Source organism: Podospora pseudocomata, chromosome 7 (genome assembly GCF_035222375.1).
Source record: "Podospora pseudocomata strain CBS 415.72m chromosome 7, whole genome shotgun sequence".
In the NCBI taxonomy this organism is placed as follows: domain Eukaryota; kingdom Fungi; phylum Ascomycota; class Sordariomycetes; order Sordariales; family Podosporaceae; genus Podospora; species Podospora pseudocomata.
The window spans coordinates 686196-710871 of NC_085891.1; the positions used below are offsets into that span (position 1 = coordinate 686196).

Sequence of the window (24676 nt, forward strand, 5' to 3'; positions counted from 1 at the left end):
GACCTTATCTTATCATTCACCTGCCCTGCCCCACCGAGCCTTGCAGCCTTGCACCTTAAATTCCTCGCAGGCCAGGCCAGGCAAAGCCTTCCTTTCCTTTTTCTCTTCTTTAGCTTAGTATTTCGTCAATTGAGTGTAGCCTTGCAGCATTGTCTCTCGTTTGGCCACTTCGTGACAGGAAATAGTATCCTGAGAGGGGGGTTATACTCCGAGAAGTTCCGGAAAGCCCGTGACTTTGACATCTGCCCCAAGTGACTGGCACTGGCAGAGATCAGAACAATAAATCACACACATGCCGTAGGTGGCATGGAAGGCACAACCTGGAATCTGCTGACCACAAACCCAAACCCAATCAACAGTACTTAACCTGGGGAATGTACCTGGGCAGGAAGGACTTTTGGGTGTGGCTCGGTCCGGCTGAAACTGGAAAGAGCAACTTGAGCACGCAAGGTCTAATCGTTGGCACTCGAGCCGTCCATCAGATATGAGCTCGGCTAGGAAACGGATGTCTATCTCCCTGTAGGACGGGGCACTAATGAAATACAGTAGGAAGTTATGCAGTCTTTGGAACTCGCAGGCCAACTACGCAACATCATTTAGCCTACTTTTCACAGGTAAAAATAGGCCTTGAATATACAACGACGTCTTATTCAATTAAATTGCACCTCATCAACTAGCAAATATATTTTTAAAAGGGTCAGCCTTCCGCGGATGTAGTGTACCATTTCCAGGGTTAAGGCAAAAACTCCTTTACCCTCACTGCTTACTCCTTACTGCCGGCCTCGCTACTCGAACTGCTCTATAGGAAGCCACTGTAAGTCCACTATAAAGCCTACGGTAATAGTAGGGCAGCAAGGACAGTAGGGGCAGTAAGGACAGTAGGGGCAGTAAAGGCAGTAAGGGCAGTGAAGGTTTAGAGTAAGTTTACACGAAAGTCGTAATATTTTGGTGTAGTTGTAGCTATTTTCAATACAGGTCACCTCTTCAGATATTTTACTACCCAAAGCACTTAGCGCCCCGTTCTTCAGGGACTAGGCGTCCATTCCCTAGCCGGGCTCATCAGATATTTCACATGGCAGGAGCTTCCAGGCTTGGAAGGCAGACTACTGTCGGATGAGTTTGCTGTCACACTGGCGGTGTAGATGCTTGCTGGCATGATACTTCAGCTGCTAACAGTAGCAGCAAATTGCCCGCGGCTCCACCAGCTTTCGTCGTTAAGTTGCTGGTGGTCGAGCAGTGCCTTCTTCCCAGGGAACCGGTTTCCCATAAACACACCCTGCTTTCCAGGTTCAAGGACCCTCGCCAGGCTTTCTTGCCTTGGGGTGTTGCCCCATGGTAGTTGCTCAACCCTGGCTCTTTCCAGGTCAGCACACCCGGTATGTGGAGCTCCAACTGAATTCAAATTGCCGTTCCTACCGAGGTACGTGGAACAAAGAACTCTCCCGTTTCTGTTGCCTCACGATAACAACAGAGTCGGGGTCAAATGCCCAACCTCTAAGTTTCAGGATGCCGCCACCCTGCCCTTTTCGAGCACGGGAAACTCGCTTGCCTAATGATACTAGCATTGTGCTGGATTTCATTTATGCTTACACCGAATGATCCTAACTTTCCAATTTCTTTATTTTGATAACATGAATAATGCGAATTCTGGATACCGCGCAGTCTCAACACTCCGCTATCTGCATAACATCTACACCATACCATTTCCATGGCCTTTTCTCCAATGGCCCAGTGGAAAATTGCCTTCACAACAACATTGTCAAGTACCTCCCTAAGTTATCTGTGGCGAGTGACGCACTCCTGCATTCTACGTTGCCCAGTTCAGTAGCGGATATACATCAAAAGCATGGGTGTCTATCTAGGATTTTAGGTGCTTTTGTCTACTCGACCTACCTGACATTGATGGTAATTCAAGTAACATGTATCCAGTACTCCTTGATGAACTTTCGGGTCTATTTCCCCGTTTTAGTCTTTGTGTTGTGGATTCACCCAGTGTTGTCGATCGGGTTCCGCAAGCCCAGCACTCCTGCTCGAGCCTTGAACACCCACACGCCCACTTATCCATTGGGTTCTCAACTTGCAATTTCCATTGGCCGGTAACTGATGGTCTTGTGACAGAAGAAATCCAATGCTTGTCCAGCTGAAATTGTGAGTCTAGTTCACAAATGCAAATTCAGGAACCAAGCTCACAGCGAAGGCATTGACCAATTCAGATTCAGGAAGCTTGTGCCTGTGCTTGCTGACAACTGGGGATCACGGCCTTCAAAGCGAGTTACACTACATTCTGTATACATAAGACAAGCGGTGTCGTCGGAAGGATCCTCGCAGGCCGATGGTGTAACAGGAGGCTGGGTGTGCTCGCTTTTGACATGTCACACCCGAAAGACTGAACACCAAAAACATGAAATGGATTTAAGGTGGTAGCATGACATGTGTACATCCCACCGCAGACACGATGAAAAACAGCTAATTGTTTGGGAACCTCCCGGTGAGATCTTTTGCCATCCTGTCCCGATCGACGATTCTTCGGCTACTCCGGCCCTTAACACAGCCCCTCCACTTATTAACGCCACCCAGTGGTGTGTTGCGAAGAAAGAAAGAAAAAAGGCGGAGAAGCAAGATTGTCAGCATTCTCTCATGTTCCTTGGACCTCTCTCCTGACATCTGTCGTAATCTTGCCCCTTCAGTCTCGTCTCCGGCCAAAAACGTATAATTCCGCGCTCAAATGTGCGGCTTCGTCAATTATGAACGTAGAAAGTCTGTGGATGACTGCCGTCCAATCCTCCTCATTGGCTGGCACCATGCAGTATTCCGCCACCGCACAACCAGAGTTCTCCATGATCTAGACCTCTTCTCAAAGCCAACATCGGAGGCGAACGGTAACGAACCGTTCCAAGTATGCGAGAATGAAAAGTCTGTGAGGTGATATTCGGGCACCATGGGGCCATCTTGAGGCGTCTCAGGCGTACCGTGTAGAGGTGGAGTCGTGTGTGTTGATAGGTAGCGTATGTCGATAGAGAAACGGCACGATGAAACCGAGGGAAGAGTCCGGAATGGTCACAATCAACCCCTTTAGCTCTCGTAAACAGTGACGACGAAGACGTTCTGTTCAATCTGGATAGATAAATGGGTTAACTCTTGGATCGGCCTAAGTGAAATTTCGTAACTCACGTCGACATCAAAGTTTCCAGAACCGTACATATTTTCGAGAGATTGATAAAGACTTTTGGAACTGATGTTCCTACATGGGCGTCTGAAGGTCATTGCAACCCTCCGATACTCTTTGTTGCCTTCCATGGAACCGTTTCGCTGAAATGATGGGCAAGCTTTGACACGCGTTCAACGAGGAAGGAGTAGGGATGTTTTGGAGGGAGGGCGGGAGGGAAGGAGGTGGTAATATCAAAATTCCAAGACCAAATACTGGGGCCATCGCTCCCTACCCCTGTTTTTGTACACTTGTGGAATTCCGGTTACCTACCGGGGGCGAATCCATTATTTCGGCTTTACCCGACAGAGTTGTTTAAGTCCATGCTTCGGGACCCAAGAATTTCTTTTCTGATCAATATGATAAGCGAAATAACTGACCAGGTTAGATAAACCGAGGGAAACAACCCTCCTACAACTAGAGACAATCATGTGGTCTTAGCATAATGTTTGACGCAAGGGCTCGAGTTTCAGAAGAGAGCCAGCAGGCCTGAGACAGCTGATGCGCTATGCAAATCGCCGATCATCAGACAGCACTTGTATATTAACCGATGCCGAGTCCTTCTCCATCTCCCCCTTTGTCTGTCACACCCCCAGAACGTCCTTGCGCTCGACAACTAGAAGGGGCTGGACGCTTGTATCCGGCGATTTGAGACCGTGTTCATCCCGGCCTTCGGACTAGAAGCTGTAAGGCATAATAGATGAATTGGCGTGGATAATGTAAAGATTTTGTTCAATCTAGGGTTGTACAATGATGAGGTTAGTGACCATCATCTGGGGAAGACAACCTCTTGATCATGAGGAAAGAGGGACGGGTACGTAGCGGACGTTATTATATTTGCCTGTACATAAAGGGCAACTTACCTCAACAGAGTAATTCCCTGGACCATACCATTGTTCGAGATGACTTTGAAGCGAACTTGGCCCGATTCTCTTGCATGGTATTGTTATGATTTGCGCCGCCCCTGGATCATGATGATGGGCTAGTGGCTGGTGGCTGAAGGTTTGTGCAGAGATGGTCTTATGTCTCACAAGCGGAGAGGGAATCATTGTTGCAGGCTGCATCTGTGGTGATGATAAGGGTACGGGAGGGCTGGATGGAAAGAACAATCAGTAGATGTAGGTACCCGTCGGAAGGGCGGTTATATTGCTTGCAGGCCCACAGGTAAATGTGTAGAAAGCTGTGTGTGGAAAACTGGTAGAGGGTAAAAAAGGAGAGGAAGAAAAAGAAAGAATTTCTTTCCCAACTCTTAGAGTGAGCCTCCGGGAGAAACCGATGCATTGCTGGTGTTATATACTCACAGATGGGGACTACACGAGAGAAGTCACGCCTTTCCACCTTGATCCATCACGGGACAAGGTACCTTAGGTACATATTTGTTATTGCTTTCATTCTCACAGGCTGTCGATGCCTTGGGTCGAAATGACTCTCGGTTATTGTGTGTCATTTTGTGGAACAGCAAAATATCACTGTCTTTCGGTTCGCTACAGGTTTCATCTACCTATCTAACGTAAGGTACCTAGTGCCATGTCGGCAGCTGTCAAAGTTCACAAAATCCGAGGGACGGAAGTCTCACACAAGTTTCTGAAGTTCTCACGGTTTTCGTATCGTGAGAACAGAGACAGGCTTTGTTGTTTGCATGAATGGCTTTGTATCCCCAGTAATCTGGAAGGTAGCTATTCAGGGACAAGACGAGACATGTCTGTTCTAGCCGAGTGATGCAAGTCATCCACCTGGTACAACCTAAGGTAACTGTTGACTCACATTCGGGTGCCTAACAGTCACTTGATAGGTGCTTAGTGATGACACAACATCAGAGCGACTCAGCACCTTCATTGTTCGGTGTTATTGTTGTTGTTTGTACAAATACGTGGCGAGCTTATGTACCTAGGTAAGCTTTCCTGGCAACCCCATCACATTTGTGGGTAAATGCCTAGGTACGCACCGAGGGAGTTGTGCCACCTGCACAGTACGCGGTCCTTTGAACCCCGGATTCCACCCTCTTCGAGTGATTAACGTTCCCCACTTAAAAACAACTACGTAGACCATGTCAGACTGGCTCTCGACGTCGGGACAAAAATACAAAACCGTTAACTGTGGTTGTCTACGGCACCTACATACCGGGGTATGGTAGGAGCGAATCTCTTCGCCTTCGTGGTTCTCCGCCTAGATCTTTGAGCTTCGCTCGGAAAGTCAAATCTGTGCGATGCTGTAAATGAAATGGACCAATGAGCATCCAGTGAACTTGTGGTTGCTGAAATACTTCCCTCTTCAGTTACAGCAAGGAGCGCAAAAGCTCAGCCATAGTTTCATTCTCATAATGTCACCATGTTTTTGTAGAGGTTCGCCCAAATAATAGTCTGTGATAACCAAGCCATCTCCTAGGAAATATGCAAGTTATACTTTTTCATCCATAAGTGCAATCAGTATCGCTGAACCGCGTTCGCTTTGTCAGGTAATACCATAGCCCTACAACCACCGCAGTGATGGGCACTACGGCCACCGAGTATATCCAGACATAGGGAGACACAATTTGCTCCCCTTCTGACGCATCCCAGTTAAAGAATGTCATCGAGAACAGCGACTATCAGTTTGTTAGCGAGCTGCGTTAGAAAAGCAGAACTAAGTTTGTGGAAGCGTGGGTAGGTAGCTTACTGCGAGAAAAGTACCTGGGAGAAACACCATGGTCAGAAGGGCAATCAATCGCATTTGATTGCCATCTCGACGTGTGGCTGAAGCTATCTTCATGTTTGTTCGGGTGTCTTGAAAGGCGATTTGATTCCACGACTACTCCGAACACCAATAAATTAGCGTGTACGACTCGATAAACGTGCGTGTCAACCTCCATGCTTCCCTGAGTGAATGAGACTTGGAAGCAGCCTATCCTTGCCTGTCATCCGTGGAAGAATCTGATATCACTTACCAGCTGGGCTGACAATGACACCCCATCGAGGACCATGGAACACTCTCTGAGTTTGCAGTCATATTCGCCAATGATCTCTCTGAGTCTCTTCTGTATTCTTCTTCCCTCTTCTCTGGCGTATTGATGCCATGATCCTAACGCTTTCAATTCGTCAGAAGTCTGATTGACCTCGTATATATCGTTGTGGCCGAAGGTGAGAGTCCTGCCCGAGTCGAAACTGTTTCCCAATTCCACTGAGCACGGCGATGACGAGTTAATCTCCTCGTGACGAGAAAGCGCCTCCAAAAAAATCTTCTCTAAATCTTGAATATGGGCATCCATTTTGCACAGCTGGGCCCGCCATGCAACAAGAGCAATTCTCAGCTGACTGACCTCAATCCACAGGTCAACCGAGTAGTTCTCGCGGGCCAGTTGGGAAGTCGGCAAGATCTCAGGTGACTTGCTCATGCTCTGGACGCGCTGAAGAAGCTTGAATAAGTGATCCTCAACCAGTTTCATATGTCGTGTTCTTTCGATCTCCGCAACGATACCGATCATCAGCAGAGGGTGCATCCAGGAATTCTCCGCGTTCTCTATGCGCCCTGCTATTTCTTCCGCAACATCGTCCGAACAACCAAAGACAACTCCAGACGTGAATCCTGTCTTTGGGTTGAAGACACAAGAAACTGCCAAATCTTCGGCCCAAAGACCAGATGTGCGACAGCAATAATCTGTAGGTAGATATTAGTTTCATAGCCTGGACAGTGACTTTTGCAGTTTACTCACAGATGTTTCTACCAGCGTGCGAGTAGAGATCTATCTCTTCAAAGAAAGACAAGTCCGATCTGCTGATGATACGCGCTGTGTCCCCATGCAGCGGAAGAGAGCTTGTAATCTGTTGGAAGGCTTCATAGGTAAAAGATAGTTTCCTGAGATGTGCTGGGTTATGCCGGGTGGCTTCATGACAGCTGGCGAGACTAAAGGAAGAGCCCCAGAGTTTAGCAAGTGTCATTCACGTTCTGCAAGACAATGCAAGCGGCAAAGAGCGCGATCTGGGTAACTTGCATGAAAGACAGTCCAGGCTTTTGGCTTTGATCCTTCGACTTGAATACGTGCGCCACCGTCAGTAAGTAGCCCTAAATGATTGCATACAGCTGAAGATGGAGATGTACGTACCAGCTCGAGCCACTCGCGTACATCGCAATCTGCGTGTAATGGCCTCTCATCCAAATCCTGTTGTCTTCACATTCAGCATCGCCAAACAACACTGCGTTACAGGGCATAGGATCATACATCGCTGCCCCAAAACCGGCCAACTGCTTTGCTTCGTTGAGGCTTTTCCTGGTATGCAAAGAACTGTTCTAAATCCTCCTTGATGAACTTGGGGTCATTCAATGGCCAATCCATTATGATCTGTTTCTCGATGGTGTATATTCGGTGATTCGCAGCTACCCTGTTCAACACACCAATTCCAACTGTTTTGTTTGCAGGACTGTCCCGAAAGTCAGGTTCAATGATGACCGAGCGGAGGTTCGCTGAATGGTGCGCGAACCACAGTTGGGACAGGATGGCCTTAAGTTCCTTGATTGGATGCCACGGGATTGTCCGACCAATGATAACACTCCATGTCAGGTCATTCCAAGCGGCTCAGCCTGCATCAAGGCATTTTCTGGTTAGATCACTGTGCTACGACGGCCGAGAATATCTTGTTCAGCCACTGTTGGCTGCCTTGTTGGTGCAATGGACATTGCATCTGCAGTATCGAGCCAGCCCATGTACTCATTCTAAGCAGCGTATCATTGCAGGGCATCGGGCGTAGTTGGGCTCCAGGTTTGCCTGCGTTCTGAGGCGTGCTGGCAGCGCAACCGAAAGTGAAGTTTCCTTTGCTGCATAATTGTACATCAAAAATACCTAAATGCAGGCGGAATGTGAGGCTCCAATTTGTATATAAGTTGGGGCTCTTTCAATAAATCTTCTTATCCAGAATGCCTTGGAAGTCTGAGTCTTTCTCGCAACGTGCCCGCCATACGAAGCCTCTTTTCAGGCCGGGTTCGGTCTTCGGCACGGAACATCCTCGCCACTTCTTACCATCCGGGCTTAGCCAGTACTTTACACCTGGTTGATCCCCCCCCTCTGAGCCAGGGCTTTCAGCGCCCAACACAGGAGAGAAATGGCAGAGCCTCTCTGGGTTCGCCACGGGCCCATTCGCCTGAGGTACATCGACAACGACTACCTTGACTCGGAACTCAGAGCTCTTTTCGCTCAAGTTCAATTTTTCGTCGAAGTAAGCCTGGCAACGTGTTGTCGAAGTCTTGGGCTGCCCTCATACCCCCCTTCCTAAAGTTTGATCACTGCTCTCTTACTTCTTTCATCCACATGCATGCATTATGGCTGTCCTCTGACACACACTGTCCCGCCACCAGATTGAGATGGGGGTTTGTTGGGTCACACTGCCGCACCCTGAAGTTTTGACCGCGGTAAGTCCCCATGTTGCTGAGTTTCGACCATCTTTGCTGGTGAACAAGAACAAGCAAAATCACACAAACGCTTATCGTGTCGTACAAATTTGCAGGAACATATTCAGTATATCCAGAGCAGACAACCACATTACTCTCGTCGATCCCGAAGACCCAGACGTTGACGACTCTTCAGGACCTGAAGTATCTCTAGGCACGCTGGTCAGGGGCGGGGTACCACTGCGTAGGGGTCGAGTCCAGCAAATCGACACTCAAGGATTCAGTTGGGCACAGGACTGTTGCAAAACCCCCTTCTTTTCCTTCGTCAATAATTACATACGAGACAGAAGCCAAATATGAAGGAGTGGCCTCCAAATATCTCTGTTATACCTAACGTACATTATAAGCGAGTCGCGCATATAAGCGAGTCGCGCACTCTCTGTTACCCTACCACAACTATCCTCAATTACACAACCACAACACTAGGAAACTACAATAACTGAATCAGAAACAGATGAATCAGATGATTCTGCAGCCTCCTGGCATGTACGTGCATTATGGCCAGGCTTGCCGCACACACCACAGCACCGAACCTTCGTACGAGCTCCCCCTGCATTACCGCCATCCTGCTGCGTTTCTTGCGCTGCCTCCCCACCCACGGCCTTCTGGTCAAGTATATCCTTTGCATCTTGCACAGTAAGTGATCCTCCGAGCCGCACACGTGTTTTTTTTGGCTCTCCGGCGCTTACTTAGTGCCTCGTTGGCCTTGCGGAGTGAAGTGTTCTCTGCACGAAGGAGAGCCACCTGGTGCATCACAGCCATTGTACTCTTAGCAAGCTGGTCCACAGCAGCCAACATTGAAGTCGGGGAGCTATTTTGATGGTTGGCAATGCGAGTCTTGATAAGCGTTGACTGCGAGTCAGCTTCTCGGGGGTTGTGTGGTGTCTGGAAGACCCAAGGTTGTGCAGTGCCGGGCCGTGAGTTTGGAGGTGTTGGCGTACGAAGCTTTACATCTAGCTTGGAAAGCACCCTCTCTGGATCGTACGGCGCAAGGCCAGCACCTGCAAAGCCACCCTGTATATTCTTCTCTGTTATAGAGGCAAAAAAGGCCTCGCGGAAGGCACAGAGGAACTCGAGCTTGCTTACGTGGTTGATATGCATGCGCATCAAGTCCTCGATCTGGCGGCCGTACGCCTGCTTCAATGGCCCCAAGCAGCCGACATCGAGTGGCTGGAGGTAGTGTGAAGAATGCGGAGGCATGCAGAGCGTGATGATGTTGTTCTGCTGGCAGTAGCGCTCAAATTCAGTCGAGTGGTGGCTTTCGTGGCCGTCGAGGATCAACAACCGGTATTTGCCCTTTGTGCGGGACGCTGTGTGATAGTCGAAGTGCTTGATCCAATCTAGGCCTACCGGATTGGTAGTCCAGCCATTATCGGTGGTTGCGATGCGCCAGGTAGACGGTAGGTTGCACTCGGTGTACCAGTTAGCAAGGTGGTACTGTGCGGCCAAGATGATGAAGGGAGGGATAGCCCAGCCGAGGGCATTGACTCCCTGGATCACCGTTGCCCATTCGCGGTTGCCAGGCTGGGCCAGTTTCGCCTTGCTAAGGCCGTCTGAGGTCGTAACTACCATGCCCGCGAAGATAATACCCATCATAAACCCAGTCTCGTCGAAGTTGTAGACATCGTCATCCACAATACCGTACTTGGCCTTGGTGTTCCGCACAAGCGTGAACCACTCGCTGATGACCTTTGGATCCTCGCACTTGGCCCTCTGGTAGTCGTATCTACGTGTAAAACGCGTACGGAGCTGTGGCTGGCGTTTGACGAAGTTGTGTGCCCAGAGCTTGCCAACAGGGGCGCGTCGCGTACGCGTAGCAGTTGGTTGGCCATATCTTCCACACCACGCAATCTTGGTGGAAAAGCTCGCGCACATAGCTCAATAACGTATTGAATAATAGCATCCTCTTCTGATTGAGTGAGCTTCTTCGAATTGGGCGTGGTGTCGCGTCGTGCAGGCCGGCCAGCGCGTCGGTCACGGAGGGTTGATGGTGGTACATTATAGAGCTTAGCTGCGGCTCTGAGGCGTAATTTTTCGTCCTTTTGGAGAGCTTCAAGGGCTAAGATTACCCTCGCTTCCTTTAAAGTAGGTGGCATGTTGGGTTGTAGAGAAAAATGATGTTAAGTGTAGAGAGAACGCGTCGCAATGGCCAGTGCGCGACTCGCTTATATGCGCGACTCGCTTATAATGTACGTTACCGAGCATAGATGAATCGAAAAAGTTGGAATGAACAGTGCATGTGGAAGCACACTAAATCGTTTTCACCAAGTTTCCGGATGCCCCAATCCGTGTTCCGGGCGATCCGTAGCCCTGACAGTAGTGCCCCGATTGACCGGAAGCTCCGCGTACCTACCTCCCACAGGGTACCCCTTCATCTCAACGACAATCGATGGCTTGATCTTAGCACTATAAGGAGTCGCCGTCAACATATCCGGAAGTTGGTCTAGCTGTGCACAAAGTGACATCAGCTTCTTGACAACATTGCCGCATTGGGCCCGTGTGTGATCCTGCTTTGACATGGAGGAGTCATGGGTCGTCCCGGTCCGTTTCCTCTTGAGCTCAACAACGATCATCTCACTCATAATAAAATCGAGAAGATGATGAATGGTATCTGAGCAAGAGGGATGTGAGTGAAGCTCGCTGACAAACTATTCAGCCAGAAATTGTTAGCTTCTGGTCGGATTGGTGAAAAAGATAGCTGATGCTACCATGAGACAAGGCAACAAAACAACTGACCTCATGAATCTCCTGCTTAACTCGCGCAACCACAGTGCCGGCAGACCCATAATTGGGATTATCTTGCAAGATCTCGAAGAACTGATCTGTTTGCCAGTTGTTCATCAGTGGATTCTGAAGCTTCCGTTTCTTAACAAACTGTTCGACGAGAGGCCAGCCACCAAGATACCAGGCAATAAACTCAAGTAAAACGCAGCCGAATGACCAGATGTCGAAGGACTGAGAGATTGGAGAGGTTGTTATGTCGCATTCCGGCGGACGGTAGGTGGGCGTGGCTGGTGGTTTCATATCACGGAGGTACGTCTTCGTGTCGTTCCCATGATATCGGGTCAACCCAAAGTCGGTAATCACCAGTTTTCCCTTGTCGTCAGGCTTGGTTTTATCTCTGAAGAACAGTATGTTCTCCGGCTTGATGTCTCCGTGTCTGCCATATACTCGTTGCAACATCTTGCTCTCACCGAGGGTTGGCGTAGGTTTTGAGTGGTGGATTTGGTTAAGGCCTTGAGCTAGCCCCAAACACTGGTCCAGTACCCATTTCAACTTGATCTTCTCGAGTGGGTTTCCAGGGTCCGGTGAAATTTGCCACATGCTCTTGAGATCGCAGTCAGCCCAAGGAAAGATCATGCAACATTCGTCACCAAGCTGGTATGCTGCGAGCAAGGTGATCAAATGGGGATGAGGACGACGGCTCAGACGGTTCAATATCTCGATTTCTTGTTCGAACTCCGTCTTTATGTCGTACTGAGAAACGACGGTGGCTTTGGAAACTACCACCTGCGGGTTGGCAACACCTGGCGTTCCGTTGGCAGGTGGGAAGAGGTCAGTATTGCTGGCGTCATCGGTTGAATGCGCTTTCAAGTGTTTGACGGCAAAGAGGTTGCTGGATACCATCTTGTTGAGGGTGGTAATAAGCCTCTTATTAGTGCGTGACTCCAAACGCTGGCGGGAAAAGGGCGCCTTACATGGTCTTCGAGTTGGTTGAAGTTGTGATGATGAGGGTGGATCTTCACCTTTGAAACCCAGCTGTAGCCACCATCATACTGACGGTCCTCTGAGAGCCATGGTAATATGACTTTCTTTGGTAGCACATACAATCTCGCCGAGTGCCCTGGTCGTTTGGCGAAGTAAGGTACTAGCATAGTCCATTGCAGCTTCTCAAAGTCATCATGCTTAAGCTCGTCATCCCAATGGCGGAGAAAATCAAGCTTTTTGTTCTCCTGTCCCCGTAGCCGCATTTCCATCTGACCCTCGCCAACTGGAACAGCTGTCAATGGGAGATCGCCGTCACAGATGCCTCTATCAACGAAGTGGGTGATGTCCACTGCGCGGCTCATCCTGACCAGAATAGCGAAGATTTTGCGAAACCCAGAGTTGCTTACCCGATCGTCAGTGCACTTATGAGGTCGGCAAATCTGGTCTGTATACCGCTCGATTCTTTCATCGGCCAATCCACTTCGAGCTCCTTGAAGAGCGCAGATGACCTCTTGTGGTGTGATGAGCTTTTCCACAGATCTCCAAGGGAAGAAATGTGGTAGCTTGTGGTCCGGGCTGTTCTTTGGACGCCGAAGTGACCAAAGACGTACCATAAGGGCGGGGCTAGTGCTGGTGGGACTCACGATGGGAATTTCTTCCCTTTCTCCTAGAGTGTCTCGATGGCACGCATCGCACAGTTCCTCCCCGAAATCCCATACGGTAATTTCGGAGCGAGCTGATGATGCATGGCTATTACTCCTCCTGAGACTGGAAGGGTTTTCGGACCGCCGACCTCCCTCAAGGGGTCCTTGGTTGTTGGCCGCACGATCGTAATCGAGAGGACTAGCAACATTGTTGACGAATACTGAGGGCGTCTCTCCGCGCATAGCAATGTAATGAGGACTGTCGCGCTGGCTGGATCGTGCATCGTATTCGGTAGCCTTCTAAGGGTGAACTGTCAATAGAAAAGTTTTACTGAATAGGTGTAAAATAGATAAGATGAAAGTTGGTACCTCCAAGGGATCGTCCTCTTCAGGAATTAGTGATGTGTTGTCGTTATCTTCAGGCATTGGTGGTGAGTCGTTATTGTCTTCAGGAAGTGGTGGTGGTGAGTCGTTATTGTCTTCAGAAAGTGGTGGTGGTGAGTCGTTATTGTCTTCAGGAAGTGGTGGTGTGTCGTCGTTATCGGGCATGGTGATAGATTTGGCAGGTAAAGATGTGAAGATACCAGGTGCTGTCGTGTGCAATCCAGCAACGAAGTGATGCACGATGAATAGGCAAGGTAGATAGCGGTCTGGGTAGAGTAGATACCTAGGTACCTAAGGTTATTTGGGGAGGCTGGGAAGGGAGGTAGGTATCTACAAATGCGCTGAAAGTAGTTAGATGAAGCTGGGACAAAGAAGAAGGCTAGGCATGTATGTCGATTTAGGTTTTTTCGTGGAAAGAATGGAGTGAAGTAACATGTTCTAAATCTGGTATGACGGGAAGCTCATCTTTTTAAGCGACACCGCTGGTTTTTCCTTGGCCCCAGCCTTGCGATTGTTCATACTCTTGTTGTAGCAAATCTTGCAGTTGAAGACCTCAAATTCTGCACTCTGAGAAGGCGTCCAATGCTCTGTGCCGTGTGGTTGCACATTGCCGTCAATGATTTTGGGTATGGTCTCAGCTACCTCCAGCGCTTCCGTGTTTACCGACTTTCCAAGAGCCTTATGATGCCGAAAATGCACTCTGTGCACACTCGCCCTGTGCCCAACTAACCACTGCAATTTCCTGAGAGCCGATGCTGGCAGCATCTTCCGCATCCATGACGATCTTGTCTGCAAGGTGGGCAGTTACGAATGCTGGTTGAGGTGCCGCGTAGGTACCCAGCTCTACTTTCTTTCATCGGATGCGAGCATCGGAGACATGCTTGCCATTTCCCAGCACCTGTCAATTCACCGTCTCCAAGCTGTCAAGAATTCGTGAAGACACAGCAAGACATCTTCTATCTCGCACAAAGATCTATTTGCTGGTTCTTTGGTGAATGTCGTGGTTAGTTGCCTTCATGTCTTCTGGACTTTGGTGAAAATGATACCTGGTACATGTATGTCAGCTGCAAACCGAACAAACAGAAGAGGGTGTTGGGAATCGTACATCTCATCTCTAAACCTCCATGTCCCAATAAATATGATCGACTTGAGATACTTAATGACAGAGGTTGAATTTACAGATGTGCATGAATTGTAAGGCCGAGCGGGTCAGGTGTTCAGAGGGTCAACCTCCGTCTCTGTTGTTATGTCTCTGGTCGGAGCGCAATGTAGCTGTGAAGTATATGTACTTCCAGCTTCAGATTGTCTCTGTGGAAGTGGAGGGGGGGGTGCGCCCACCACAGGCGGGTACGCTTTTCGTTGAGCTACACGCGACTTAGAGTGGTGGGTGCAGCGGCCGTCACCTGCAGCTGAAGGTGGGCCGAGGCTCGGGCCTGTGCTGTTTTCAGACCCAATTTATACTAGCCAAATGTGGAAGAAAGCCTTGCGAACCGCCCGTGGCTTTGCTCTGGCCTCTCCATTTCCCACTTTGATTGACCTGGCAGAGGGTGGCCGGGGCTGGCCGGGGCCGGCACATATTTCATTATCGAAGGCTGAGGTTATCTCAATTTGCTGAGATGCAGCTTGTCAGCTTACACCGAGCTGAAGCGCCCCGTCTCAGTAACCGCAAGGCAGATTCCATGTTGGATCAATAAATATGGTGCCGTTTTCCGGGACCATCTTTGAGGTCCTCATGATGCCAGTGACCTTTCATTCTCTAAACTTTGTTCAATTCCAAACAACCACCGTCTACAACACTCACTGACCCTTGTTTATCCCTCCCACCAGAATGTCTGACAAGTTTCTTACGGTCCCACACCATACAACCGGAAGAAAGCTGCCGATACCTGCTGCATCCACCACTAGCATTCCGAGCAGGTGCATCAGTCCCGAGAAACTAAACAGTCTTCTAAATGAGAAGTTTCCATCTGGAAACTATAACGTGGACGTATGTTTGAGTTATCCCGGATCCATTTAGGTATCTCTTGGAATCTGAACTACATGCTCAACTTCATTATACAGGTCAGTCAAAATGTGTATCAAATACGAGCACCCAGGCATCTCAGCGAGGTATGAGTTTAAACCAAAACCCCGGAGGTCGTCTTAATCGCTAACTCCTTAAAGCTCGAGCTTTTTCGGTAGCGAATCCCGTGGCTGGCTTAAGACCATTGTACATTACAAGCTTTCATCATTCATGTGATCTAGGGCTTAGGCACGACTTCATTGCAGGGGAAGTTGGAACTTGACACCTTATATACACCCAAACACGATCCGTTCAACATCGACCAGAGCTATCAATATGTCTCGTCTTAATATTTATTTGAGAACGAACTACTTCAACTGCCACTTGCGCCCATCACACATGTCCTGAAACATGGCAAATAGTACAAGCCATTGGCATTTCCAGGGGTTCAGGGGCAAGAGTGGACCCCTGGATCCACTTATCAAAACAACTTTCCTGGCAAGGACAAAGTCTACAGAGCTTGAGGTCCAAGAGTGTGTTTACCAAAGCGTGGAGTATAACTCCCTCTCTAGCGACATGATAAGGCGGTACATAAGAAAAGCAAGCGTGATTTTTGACATCGACTGAATGAAATAACAAACTCCCTGGTACCTCACCATAACCCCTTTCGCTCTCCCTTCTAACGATACACACTATCTAGACATCCGTTTGGCCATCAACACCTCTTGGCAGTGTTCCCCCCCCGTCTTCCATCTGCTTCGCGACATCCGCCCTCGATACCAACTGACCATCCGGAATCATCATTTGAACCATGGTCTCCTCCATGCTTGTCAATACAGGAATTTTCACGCCTCCCATTTGAATAGCATAGAACCGCCCGTACCCGGATTGGCCCTTCGCAAGAGGATGCCAGCCCATGTGAATACTTTCCTCTGTCGAGATTTTGACAACTTTGATAAGCCAGGGGCCCTCAAATACGAGGAGGTACGGTTTCCCCGGCTCAGGGAACGCATCGCTGAAGAATGTTGCGTTTGGCAGTCTGGCGGGCCCAAGCCTATCATACACGGAGGCGCAGACCCGGGAGAGCTCGCTGGGGTTCACCTTGTCCACTCCCTGATATTGCAGTGGACCGAGATCTGCCTCGATGAGGGCGGCTGCCTGGGCGTTGGGGTCACTTTTGTGGCTGGAGACGAGCCAAATTTTGTACGTGTCCTTTAGGTTGTTTTCTGCGCGCGAGTGCCGAAGGATTTTGGGGATCTCGAGGTCGTCCGTGGAACACGTGGTCTGCCCTGCCTTCAGGGCCTTGCAGATACCCCTCCCCACATCCAACCACACCTTATTGACGAAACAGTCCACTACTACGGCCACGTCTACCATGCGTTTTGTCTCTTCATCTTCGGTGAGCGACGTGCGGATAAACCGGCGCGCGAGGCTGAAAACCCGGCGGGAAGTGTCCTCAGACCAGGTTAAGGAAGAGCACTCCATCCACAGCTGGGAATATATGTTCTCGACCACACCGATGAGGTGTTTAGCTGTGTATGGCATGAATGGCGTGTTTCGGAGCGGTTGGTGTTCACGGTGAGCGTCGAACCGGCTCAGCACCCTGAGGATAGCCTGTTCCGCCCACCAGAAGAACTCCGTATTCTCTGTGGAGCAGATGGTGTTGAATCTTTTCCGAATGTCTATGTGGAATTCCAGAGGCTGTTTTATTGGTGCATCTCCCCGTACAGGGATCAGCTTCCACCGCCTATGTTGCTCGTCGAACCTGGCCAAATTGCTGTCCCACCTCTCCATGCGGTGCGCCAGGTTGATAAATTGGTCTGAAGCTTTGCGCGGTCTACCCACTACTTTCTGGTAATATTGCTGTATTACCGGCACCAGCTCTATGCTCTCATCCACGTTGCTTCGAATACGCTTGAGGACCCTATCCCAGGGCTGTTGCAGCGCTTCAAGGGCGGCAAGATGACAGAACAGCACAAAATTGTCCGGGTCTTCGATCCTCAGCCATCGGATCTGGTTAGAGATGACCGGGTCCGAGGTTTCCAGCAGCGTCTGCAGCGTTTGTAACCGTGAAAAGCCGTCTTCCGTCACCTGGGCGAGACCTTGACGCTGCTGGTCATCTTCCCCATCTGAGTCGCTGGCATTTCCATCGTTGTTACCCCTGGAGTTCTGGTCCCCGCCATCAGGTTGGTTTTGGGCATTGGTATTCTGGGACGATGACTGAATACTAGGGTTAGGCCGTGGCACCGCCCCTTTCTTTGCCTGGGTTGCTTTGATGTGGGCAAGGCATTCGAGAATCTTAACATCGCTGGAGAAGCGAAAACGACTGAAGTGCGCATAGTTGCGGTGCCTGTGCCCTTGTCTCTGGATCGAGAGCAGGCTTTCTCTGTCGGCCAATGCCGCCTGAGTGGAGGTGACAGCAGGGTTGGTCTCCATGGTCGAAACAGCTTGTTGATCTTGCAGAATGAGGGTGAGGGACGATGTGGAGAAGTCGCACTGAGGTATCGAGCTGTATATATAGGCTCAGAAAGCAGTAGGCGCGATGTGCTTTATATAGCTAAGACATCCCCATTGTGAATAGTCCAATAATATCTGACGTGGCGTCGAGCCTGATCATCAACACCCTCGCACAATCGCCAAGCTTCCTGGCTCAGCGCTTAAGTCCCGAATCCTTCGCAGAGCTAGCGTTTCGGCAAGCGACTCTCCCAACCGCACATAACACGCTCGTCAAGTCTCTAAAGTCTAGGTTTACGTTCGCTCCTTCTGTTACGTTTGCTTGCCTAGGCGGGCGCGTTGTCCATTTTCCGTCGGCCATGATGGATAGCCCTTTATATCCTCCCACGCTGTCTGAGATGGAAGAACCAGATTGGTTGGATCTCGCTGCTAATGCATCTGCTGAGAATCAATGTCCAGTGGATTCTTGCAATGCGCCCTCCTCACTGGCCCCTCCGCCACCACCGCCCGTTGCATCATTGATTACCACGGTCAAACCTGCGTCGCATTCAAGTACTTCGATTCAAGAAAAACCATGGAAGCATGAGGGATATCAGGCCTACTGTAAGCTCTTGGCTTCCGAGTCTGACCTTTTCATTGCCCGTCGGTTTAAGAGTCTCAACGTCCGGGTGGCCCTTCGCATGCAAGACGAAGTCTCAAGGTTGGAAGAGCAGCTCCTCTACGTGGAAAAGGAGAGCCGCGAGCACAAGGACGTAGACAACGGCACATTCAGGCAAGACATGGTAGCCGAGAGATCTCAACTCTTAGACCAGATCTCGACGTCGCTTTATCGTTATAGTGAGTGCAGGTCCCTTGAAAGATGAGTCTATAGCACCTACCTTACTCACCGCTGCCAGACAAGTTCATTATTCAACAGACCGCCCTGCTCAACTATCCGACAGTTCCTCTCTGGGACATCAAGAACCTCAAAACCTGGCACAAAAACCATGACAATCAAGCAATATCTCAGGAGGAAATGGCTTATCTTGACCACACGGAGGACCTCATCCCCCTCGCCCCGCGAGACAAGACGCCGCTGCGTCGGGCAATGGACAAATTCTTATTCTTGCGCACGCTTCCTTTCTGGAGGGACAAATCCAGGAATAATACCCGGGATATAGAAATGGGCAGAAGCAAGGATGGCACCAGCTCCGCCGACCAGCCGGCAGATGGCTCGGAAACTGCGGTGAATTTCTACAGCGATAAGACCATGGATCATTTCGTGTCCATAGTGACCGTCACTTCCGGTCTGGTGATGCTGGTCGTGCCCATTTGGGTGCTCCACGGTCTAGTCGACGCCTCGAAGAAACTGGGCGTCATTACCGCTTTTGTTCTTGCTTGTTTACTCTTTACGAGCTTTGCCATGACACCACGGCCTTTGGAAGCCCTGGGAGCAACGGCGGCGTGAGTCTGCACCCTTACTACCGTCAAGCTATGGGACGTTAACGAAAGTTGTGTGTGTAAACAGGTACGCGGCGGTTCTCATGGTATTTTTGCAGGTGGGATCCTGACTGATTAAAAGCCTGAGGGTGACGTACCTTAGCTTCGCAAATGGTAAACAAATGGTAAACCTTCATGTACCTACCTAACGATTGTATGTTACACATTACCCCCCGCTTCTTCGCATCATCCTCCTTTTGCCAGGGCTGTGTCATTTACCAGTCCAACTCCTCACGTCCTCCTTTACCACATGACTTTTCCATCTCAGGCTTGACCCAATCATACAACCCCCCACGTTCCAAAAATGCACCCTCATCCCAAAAGACACTTTCCAACGCCTTCTTCACTCCAACCTCCAATATCGGTCTCGAAGGCTGCTTCCCCGTCCTGTCCAAAAACCTCAGATACTCGTCAAGAATAAGATACGACTTCGCCATCAAGCTATTCGGCTCCGGCACCAACGACGGCTGACCCCTGTGTCTCTCGCAGAACCCTTCAAACTCCCCATCCGAAATAGTAAACTTGTGCCCATTCCTCAGCGTCTCCTCCGTGTCATTCTCCCCCGCCACAATCAACACCTGAAAACACTTCCACCGAAAAGGCTTCAGCTCGCCAATCCGCTCATTCATATCCTCCATGTAATTCAACCGGTTAACAACGGTATTAATCTTGAACAAAACCCCATACTTCTCACACCACCTGGCAATCTCACACAGCTTCTTCACCTGGGTTCCTGTCCCACGCCCAATCTGGATATTGGTCGCCTCGTCAAACGAGTCGCAACTGACAGCGAGGATGTCAAGGTTTTTGCCGTGCTTGCGGAGGAAGTCCTCCCTGATTAGGCTACCATTGGTGACGATGGAGACTGACTCGAGTTTGAGGTCTTGTTTGCAAAAGTCGATCATTTCGCCGAGGAACTTGGGGTAGAGGAAGGGCTCGCCGCCGGCAAAGTTGAGCTTTCTCATGCCGGCGTTGGCGAGGAGACGGAGACCTTCTTTGGCGCGGTTGGGTTCTTCGATGTAGCTTGTGCTTGCGGTGTGGAAGCAGAAGCCGCAAGTGTAGTTGCAGCGGCGGGTGAAGTGGTAGTTGACCGAGACGGGGATTTGGCCGCGGTTACGACGGGTGTGAAGATGGTGCAGAGAAATGAAGATGATGGTGAAGAGGGCTAGTAGCCACATTATGGTTCCCATATTGGGTGTGTTGTTGGGTCAAAGGCTTGTGTTGTTATGATTTTGCTTTGGCGACAGAAGAATGAAGAGTGAGGGATGAGATGCCAAATGAATGACTTAAGAGGGCATACAGTAGGCCTCACACGTGCCCCCAATTCTTCAGTGACTGGAAAAGGTGTGGGCTATGAGGGGCTCATAGAAAGCTGAGGCGAACACTGTAGGCCTCACCCAGTCATCAAGCGGGGAGTCTACAACCTCTTTGACTCATGCGGATCCTTGCATGAGGCCTGCAAAGTTCTGCTTAAGGAGCAAACAATTCATCGAGGACTCAGCAGTCACCCTGTTATTAGGTGGACAGACTCTAAGCTCATCTTTTGGTCTCTTTCTCTTGCCTTTGAGACACTACCATAGGAGAACGAAACATCAACAACTCAACAATGGTGACAGAAGCCCGTAGAACTCGCGACCTGATCTTTGTCATCGGTAAAGTCATCATAGTATCACTACCCCAACATTTCATTCTTGGCTGACCGCTTCTCAGGTGCTCCCGGAGCGGGAAAGGGTACCCTCTGCAAAATGCTGGCGGAAGCCAACAACGTCGACCACCTCTCCCTCGGAGACCTTTTACGGCAAACCGTGTCATCACCCAACGCAGACCAATTAATCGCCGGGTGCATCCACCGTGGAGAGCTCCTACCAACACATATACTCCACGAACTTTTGTATCACCGCGTGGCCCAACCTGTATCCTCTACCGCTAGTCGACCCCTCCTGCTGGACGGTTTTCCCCGGCGGTTGGACCAGGCTAGAGAATTTGAAGCAGTGGCAAGTACCCGAACTGGCGCAACTTTACTCATTATTTCGGGAGCTGGCGGCTGAGTCTGCTAACTGACACCTCGCAGTTTGGACCCCCAAAGCTCATTCTCTTCTTTGACTGTCCCGAAGATCTCGCGAGAGAAAGGGTTGTCACGAGAAAATTAGGTCGAGTTGGCGACACAGTTGAGATGTTCGACAAGCGGTATTCCGAGTTTCGCGAGTCAAACCCGCCAATCTTGAGCCATTACGCGAGACCCGAGGGCAGGCTAATCACAGTATGTCGTATGGAAGAATACCATCTTCAGAATGAGTGTGTCACTAAGATGAATAGATCGACACCAGTGGCGCAACAGAAGAATCATATCAGAAGCTGCAGGCTGCTCTGGGTAGCAGTGAGGAATGGGCAGCTCTGACTTCCGAAACCCCGAAGTTCCCCGTCGAATGGCTACGAGAAATGACAGACAATCAGGCCCACAGTTAGTGCAAGTCAAAACAGAGGTGAGAAATTATAGAGAAGCAGGCCTTTGGTATAGTTGTTGTACAGTGCTGCCGACGGGTGGTGATAATGGTGATTATGATCTCTTCTGCCCCATCATCTCAAAATAAGCCGTCAACTTCCCCACCGGCCTCCCCTTCCTAAACGCCCACCCATACCTCCTCATAAACTCCCCAATCCTCTCATCCATCCTCTCCATCTCCCCCATCTTCTCCTCCTCACTCGCCTCCCCATCCAGCACCCTCTGCAACTCCACCTCGCCAACCTCGTGTCCAAAATCCATATTATCCCTCACAATCCTGAACTCCTCATCCGCGATCCACGTCTCACGGGTGGTAACAAAATCCGCCATGATGCCCAGCCCAAAATCCTCTTTTTCATGAGCTTGAATCCCCGTGATATTCTCGACACAAGCCACAATGTCGCTCACTCTGTTGAGCTCCTCAAACCGCGAGTTGGTAAAGTCACCGCCTTTTCGAATCTTGGCTTCCCATATCCCGTTGCGGCGGCGGATCCAGGCGCCGGAGGAGGAGAGGAGGTTAGACTTGTCGTAGTAGGTGTCGCGGATTGTTTGGAGGGGGAGTGAGCGGAGGGATTGGAAGGGTGGGATGCCGCCGTTTTGGGTAAGGTGGCGGACGGCGAGGGAGTGGAATTTGCGTTCGACTTCTAGGATGCAGGGGGAGAGGGTTTTCTGGAGGGGTGGCCGGATAGCCATTGTGAGGTGGGTGTGTTGGTTTCTGTGTGCATTCGGTTTGAGTGAGAAGTCGAGAGGATTGAAGGACACTGAGAAAAGTGTGAGCAAATGTGGTGAATGCAATGAGGCCTACAGTCGGAAGTTCTCACTTAAAACCTGTGTGTAACCAACAACTTTTGGTGGGGCAAGAGTGAATGGGAGCAAGTGAGTGAGTGAGCAGCGAGTGGCCTGTGCTTGCAAACAGATTTGACAACGATTTGTAAACATCGCAAAATTACCATCTATAATACATCCAAAATTCCCCATCACCCGTCCCCGGTTTCACACACCTCAGAATACTAAACCTTACAGAGAAACAACCAACTTAGTCCCACTAACACCCCCCCTCAACTTCTCCAACCCTGCCCCAATAACCCCCAACCCCTTACCCACAACCTCAATCTCCAACGGCATCTTAAACCGTCCCGACTCAACCAAATCCACCAATTTCGTCATCGCCGCCCCCCCCCCATCAGTCTGGAACGCCATCCGGCCAAACACCGTCGCGGCCTTGACCCCCTCCGACACCTCCAACTTCTCCCCCGTCATAACATGACTATACAGCTTCGGCCCATCCTCCCTAAACGCCCCAAAGATCTCCTTGTTCCCTGCCATCGCCCCAGCAACAGTATCAATCATTGCGTCAACCCCCTTCCCATTAGGCGAGGCGTCACGAACCGCCTTGGCGATTTGATCGGGCTTCATGTTGCGGTCGACGCAGGTTGTCGCGCCGAGGGAGGTGACTTTCTGGTTGTGGGCGCGGGAGTTGGTTGTGATGATTACCAGGTGGGGGAGGGCGTCACGCAGGAGTTGGACAGCGGAGGCGCCCACGCCGGAAGAGCCGCCGATGACGAGGACCGAGGTCAAAAGGGGGGGTTTGACCTGGGGTTGGGTGGCACCTGGGGTCATTGGGCTGGTGAGGTCGTCGAGGTTGGGGATCCTCTCGTTGGGGAGCTCCCTGAGGTGGGGGAGGGGGACGCCAAGGCCTTTGATGATGGAGGCTACGGCTGTGAGGTAACAGATTCTGGGGGAAGCAAGATCAGCAAGAGATACAGTGTGGAGTGAAAAGGGGTTGCTCACGGAACAGAAGCAGCCTGCTCAAAAGTCCAAGCTGTGGGCTTGCGGCAGGCGTAGTTGGCCGGGACGGTCGTTACATCCTGGAAAGCGCCGGCACGGCCACCATGGCCAGCCAAGCTCATGACCGCATCACCGGCCTTGAACCCCTGAACATTCTTACCAACAACTTCCACCACACCAGCTGTGTCGATGCCGAAGATCTCGGGCCAAGAATCGACCATCATCCCATAGTGAAGATTCTTCCAATCGAGGGGGTTCAGACCAACAGCACGGTTCCGGATGCAAATCTCGTTCGGCCCAGGAACTGGGTAAGGTGCGTTGATCAGCTGGAACGGACCGCCTTGTCTGGCAGCGATGTACTGCTGGATGCCTTTCGGGGCGACCGAGCTGGCGTTTGGAGACATGTTGGTGAGAGTATCGAGTGTTGAGAGACAAATCTTGTCTGAGTGATCTCTGCGGCTTCAAGAGATTACATATGAGATGGGATCAGGTTTTGCTCACGGGGAGGCGAGATTCAGGGGTGACGTCGCCATTCTCCGGCGTTCCGTAGCGCGAGTGTCTTGACTCGAGCAAAACTGCCATTCACCGGGTTAGATACTGTGACTGACTGGCTTCAAAGCGCACCGTTGAGCCGCTGTTCACAGGCCGGGTGTCGTTAGTTTAAGCTTCTTTACCCCTGACCCCTTTCCCGAGACAGTGGGGCCAGTCGGCCCCGGCACGTCGGAAGTGGGACCCGGGATTGTGGGGCACATCGGCCGGCCCCGCTGTCACACCACCGTCCACCTGTGCTTGTCACGCCATCAAACATCACCTCACCGTCTTCCCAACCCAACATCATGGAAGAGGGGAAGCACCAGTATCGCGTGTAGTGTTGCTCATTTGTCTATAAAACATCAGTTTTGCCATTTCAGTCAATACAGCTGTCTCTCCCATCATTGTTACAACAGATCTCTTCAATACTTCTTGCAGACAAGCCACATACCCACCACCGCAACACAGCCTAGGTGACTGTTACGTTTTCAGGTTCACTCACAGCAAAAATGAACCATACCAACACCGCCAGCCATCAATCACCCAAACCTCAACACCCA

At 50.5% G+C, this 24676-nt stretch overlaps 13 protein-coding genes across 13 annotated transcripts; 5 read left to right on the plus strand and 8 right to left on the minus strand.

The window, feature by feature from the left end:
* Positions 1–2376: 2376 nt before the first annotated feature.
* Positions 2377–3179, minus strand: QC762_703140 (uncharacterized protein; the record flags this gene model as incomplete). Its single annotated transcript, XM_062893165.1, has 2 exons — positions 2377–3114; positions 3172–3179. The coding sequence occupies 2 exons, from the start codon at positions 3177–3179 to the stop codon at positions 2787–2789; spliced, it is 336 nt and encodes a 111-aa protein (XP_062738993.1). The 3' UTR covers positions 2377–2786.
* Positions 3180–3789: 610 nt separating this feature from the next.
* On the minus strand, positions 3790–4537 carry QC762_703130 (uncharacterized protein; the record flags this gene model as incomplete). The annotated part of the gene is made up of 2 exons (XM_062893164.1): positions 4069–4537; positions 3790–3882 (listed from the first exon to the last, which is right to left on the minus strand). The coding sequence occupies exons 1-2, from the start codon at positions 4267–4269 to the stop codon at positions 3790–3792; spliced, it is 294 nt and encodes a 97-aa protein (XP_062738994.1). The 5' UTR covers positions 4270–4537.
* Positions 4538–5357: 820 nt separating this feature from the next.
* On the minus strand, positions 5358–7664 carry QC762_703125 (uncharacterized protein). The gene is made up of 7 exons (XM_062893163.1): positions 7401–7664; positions 7284–7340; positions 7173–7210; positions 6894–7084; positions 6129–6838; positions 5473–5789; positions 5358–5414 (listed from the first exon to the last, which is right to left on the minus strand). The coding sequence occupies exons 1-6, from the start codon at positions 7512–7514 to the stop codon at positions 5613–5615; spliced, it is 1287 nt and encodes a 428-aa protein (XP_062738995.1). The 5' UTR covers positions 7515–7664; the 3' UTR covers positions 5358–5414; positions 5473–5612.
* A 319-nt stretch (positions 7665–7983) lies between these two features.
* Positions 7984–8964, plus strand: QC762_703120 (uncharacterized protein). Its single transcript, XM_062893162.1, has 3 exons — positions 7984–8391; positions 8531–8584; positions 8680–8964. The coding sequence occupies exons 1-3, from the start codon at positions 8278–8280 to the stop codon at positions 8746–8748; spliced, it is 237 nt and encodes a 78-aa protein (XP_062738996.1). The 5' UTR covers positions 7984–8277; the 3' UTR covers positions 8749–8964.
* Positions 8965–10870: 1906 nt separating this feature from the next.
* QC762_703100 (uncharacterized protein) lies at positions 10871–14757 on the minus strand. Its single transcript, XM_062893161.1, has 6 exons — positions 14465–14757; positions 13488–14405; positions 13345–13421; positions 12322–13275; positions 11360–12250; positions 10871–11271 (listed from the first exon to the last, which is right to left on the minus strand). The coding sequence occupies exons 2-6, from the start codon at positions 13522–13524 to the stop codon at positions 10885–10887; spliced, it is 2346 nt and encodes a 781-aa protein (XP_062738997.1). The 5' UTR covers positions 13525–14405; positions 14465–14757; the 3' UTR covers positions 10871–10884.
* A 343-nt stretch (positions 14758–15100) lies between these two features.
* On the plus strand, positions 15101–15661 carry QC762_703090 (uncharacterized protein). The gene is made up of 2 exons (XM_062893160.1): positions 15101–15346; positions 15421–15661. The coding sequence occupies exons 1-2, from the start codon at positions 15188–15190 to the stop codon at positions 15472–15474; spliced, it is 213 nt and encodes a 70-aa protein (XP_062738998.1). The 5' UTR covers positions 15101–15187; the 3' UTR covers positions 15475–15661.
* A 396-nt stretch (positions 15662–16057) lies between these two features.
* Positions 16058–17797, minus strand: QC762_703080 (uncharacterized protein; the record flags this gene model as incomplete). The annotated part of the gene is made up of 1 exon (XM_062893159.1): positions 16058–17797. One exon carries the CDS (start codon positions 17795–17797, stop codon positions 16058–16060), a length of 1740 nt encoding a protein of 579 aa, XP_062738999.1.
* A 234-nt stretch (positions 17798–18031) lies between these two features.
* Positions 18032–19365, plus strand: QC762_703070 (uncharacterized protein; the record flags this gene model as incomplete). Its single annotated transcript, XM_062893158.1, has 3 exons — positions 18032–18652; positions 18712–19258; positions 19323–19365. The coding sequence occupies exons 1-3, from the start codon at positions 18175–18177 to the stop codon at positions 19363–19365; spliced, it is 1068 nt and encodes a 355-aa protein (XP_062739000.1). The 5' UTR covers positions 18032–18174.
* A 144-nt stretch (positions 19366–19509) lies between these two features.
* QC762_703060 (uncharacterized protein) lies at positions 19510–20484 on the minus strand (the record flags this gene model as incomplete). The annotated part of the gene is made up of 1 exon (XM_062893157.1): positions 19510–20484. The coding sequence occupies one exon, from the start codon at positions 20482–20484 to the stop codon at positions 19510–19512; it is 975 nt and encodes a 324-aa protein (XP_062739001.1).
* Positions 20485–20900: 416 nt separating this feature from the next.
* On the plus strand, positions 20901–21342 carry QC762_0105810 (uncharacterized protein; the record flags this gene model as incomplete). The annotated part of the gene is made up of 2 exons (XM_062884256.1): positions 20901–20946; positions 21005–21342. The coding sequence occupies 2 exons, from the start codon at positions 20901–20903 to the stop codon at positions 21340–21342; spliced, it is 384 nt and encodes a 127-aa protein (XP_062739002.1).
* A 125-nt stretch (positions 21343–21467) lies between these two features.
* On the plus strand, positions 21468–21760 carry QC762_0105820 (uncharacterized protein; the record flags this gene model as incomplete). Its single annotated transcript, XM_062884257.1, has 2 exons — positions 21468–21554; positions 21611–21760. 2 exons carry the CDS (start codon positions 21468–21470, stop codon positions 21758–21760), a joined length of 237 nt encoding a protein of 78 aa, XP_062739003.1.
* Positions 21761–21851: 91 nt separating this feature from the next.
* Positions 21852–22490, minus strand: QC762_703040 (uncharacterized protein; the record flags this gene model as incomplete). The annotated part of the gene is made up of 1 exon (XM_062893156.1): positions 21852–22490. One exon carries the CDS (start codon positions 22488–22490, stop codon positions 21852–21854), a length of 639 nt encoding a protein of 212 aa, XP_062739004.1.
* A 324-nt stretch (positions 22491–22814) lies between these two features.
* QC762_703030 (uncharacterized protein) lies at positions 22815–24571 on the minus strand (the record flags this gene model as incomplete). Its single annotated transcript, XM_062893155.1, has 2 exons — positions 23589–24571; positions 22815–23532 (listed from the first exon to the last, which is right to left on the minus strand). The coding sequence occupies exons 1-2, from the start codon at positions 23987–23989 to the stop codon at positions 22815–22817; spliced, it is 1119 nt and encodes a 372-aa protein (XP_062739005.1). The 5' UTR covers positions 23990–24571.
* Between the last annotated feature and the right edge of the window lie 105 nt (positions 24572–24676).

Excerpts from the sequence above, each read along its gene's own strand:
- QC762_703125 (XM_062893163.1), bottom strand. The coding sequence starts at position 7,514 with ATGGATTGGCCATTGAATGACCCCAAGTTCATCAAGGAGGATTTAGAA. Across the intron at positions 7,085-7,172 it reads AAGCCTGGACTGTCTTTCAT|TCTCGCCAGCTGTCATGAAG; the intron begins GCAAGTTACCCA and ends CTCTTCCTTTAG. Across the intron at positions 6,839-6,893 it reads GCACGCTGGTAGAAACATCT|ATTATTGCTGTCGCACATCT; the intron begins GTGAGTAAACTG and ends ATCTACCTACAG.
- QC762_703120 (XM_062893162.1), top strand. The coding sequence starts at position 8,278 with ATGGCAGAGCCTCTCTGGGTTCGCCACGGGCCCATTCGCCTGAGGTAC. Across the intron at positions 8,392-8,530 it reads AAGTTCAATTTTTCGTCGAA|ATTGAGATGGGGGTTTGTTG; the intron begins GTAAGCCTGGCA and ends TCCCGCCACCAG. Across the intron at positions 8,585-8,679 it reads ACCCTGAAGTTTTGACCGCG|GAACATATTCAGTATATCCA; the intron begins GTAAGTCCCCAT and ends ACAAATTTGCAG.
- QC762_703100 (XM_062893161.1), bottom strand. The coding sequence starts at position 13,524 with ATGCCCGATAACGACGACACACCACCACTTCCTGAAG. Across the intron at positions 13,422-13,487 it reads CACACCACCACTTCCTGAAG|ACAATAACGACTCACCACCA; the intron begins ACAATAACGACT and ends CACTTCCTGAAG. Across the intron at positions 12,251-12,321 it reads TCAACCAACTCGAAGACCAT|ATGGTATCCAGCAACCTCTT; the intron begins GTAAGGCGCCCT and ends ACCCTCAACAAG.
- QC762_703090 (XM_062893160.1), top strand. The coding sequence starts at position 15,188 with ATGTCTGACAAGTTTCTTACGGTCCCACACCATACAACCGGAAGAAAG. Across the intron at positions 15,347-15,420 it reads CTGGAAACTATAACGTGGAC|GTCAGTCAAAATGTGTATCA; the intron begins GTATGTTTGAGT and ends TTCATTATACAG.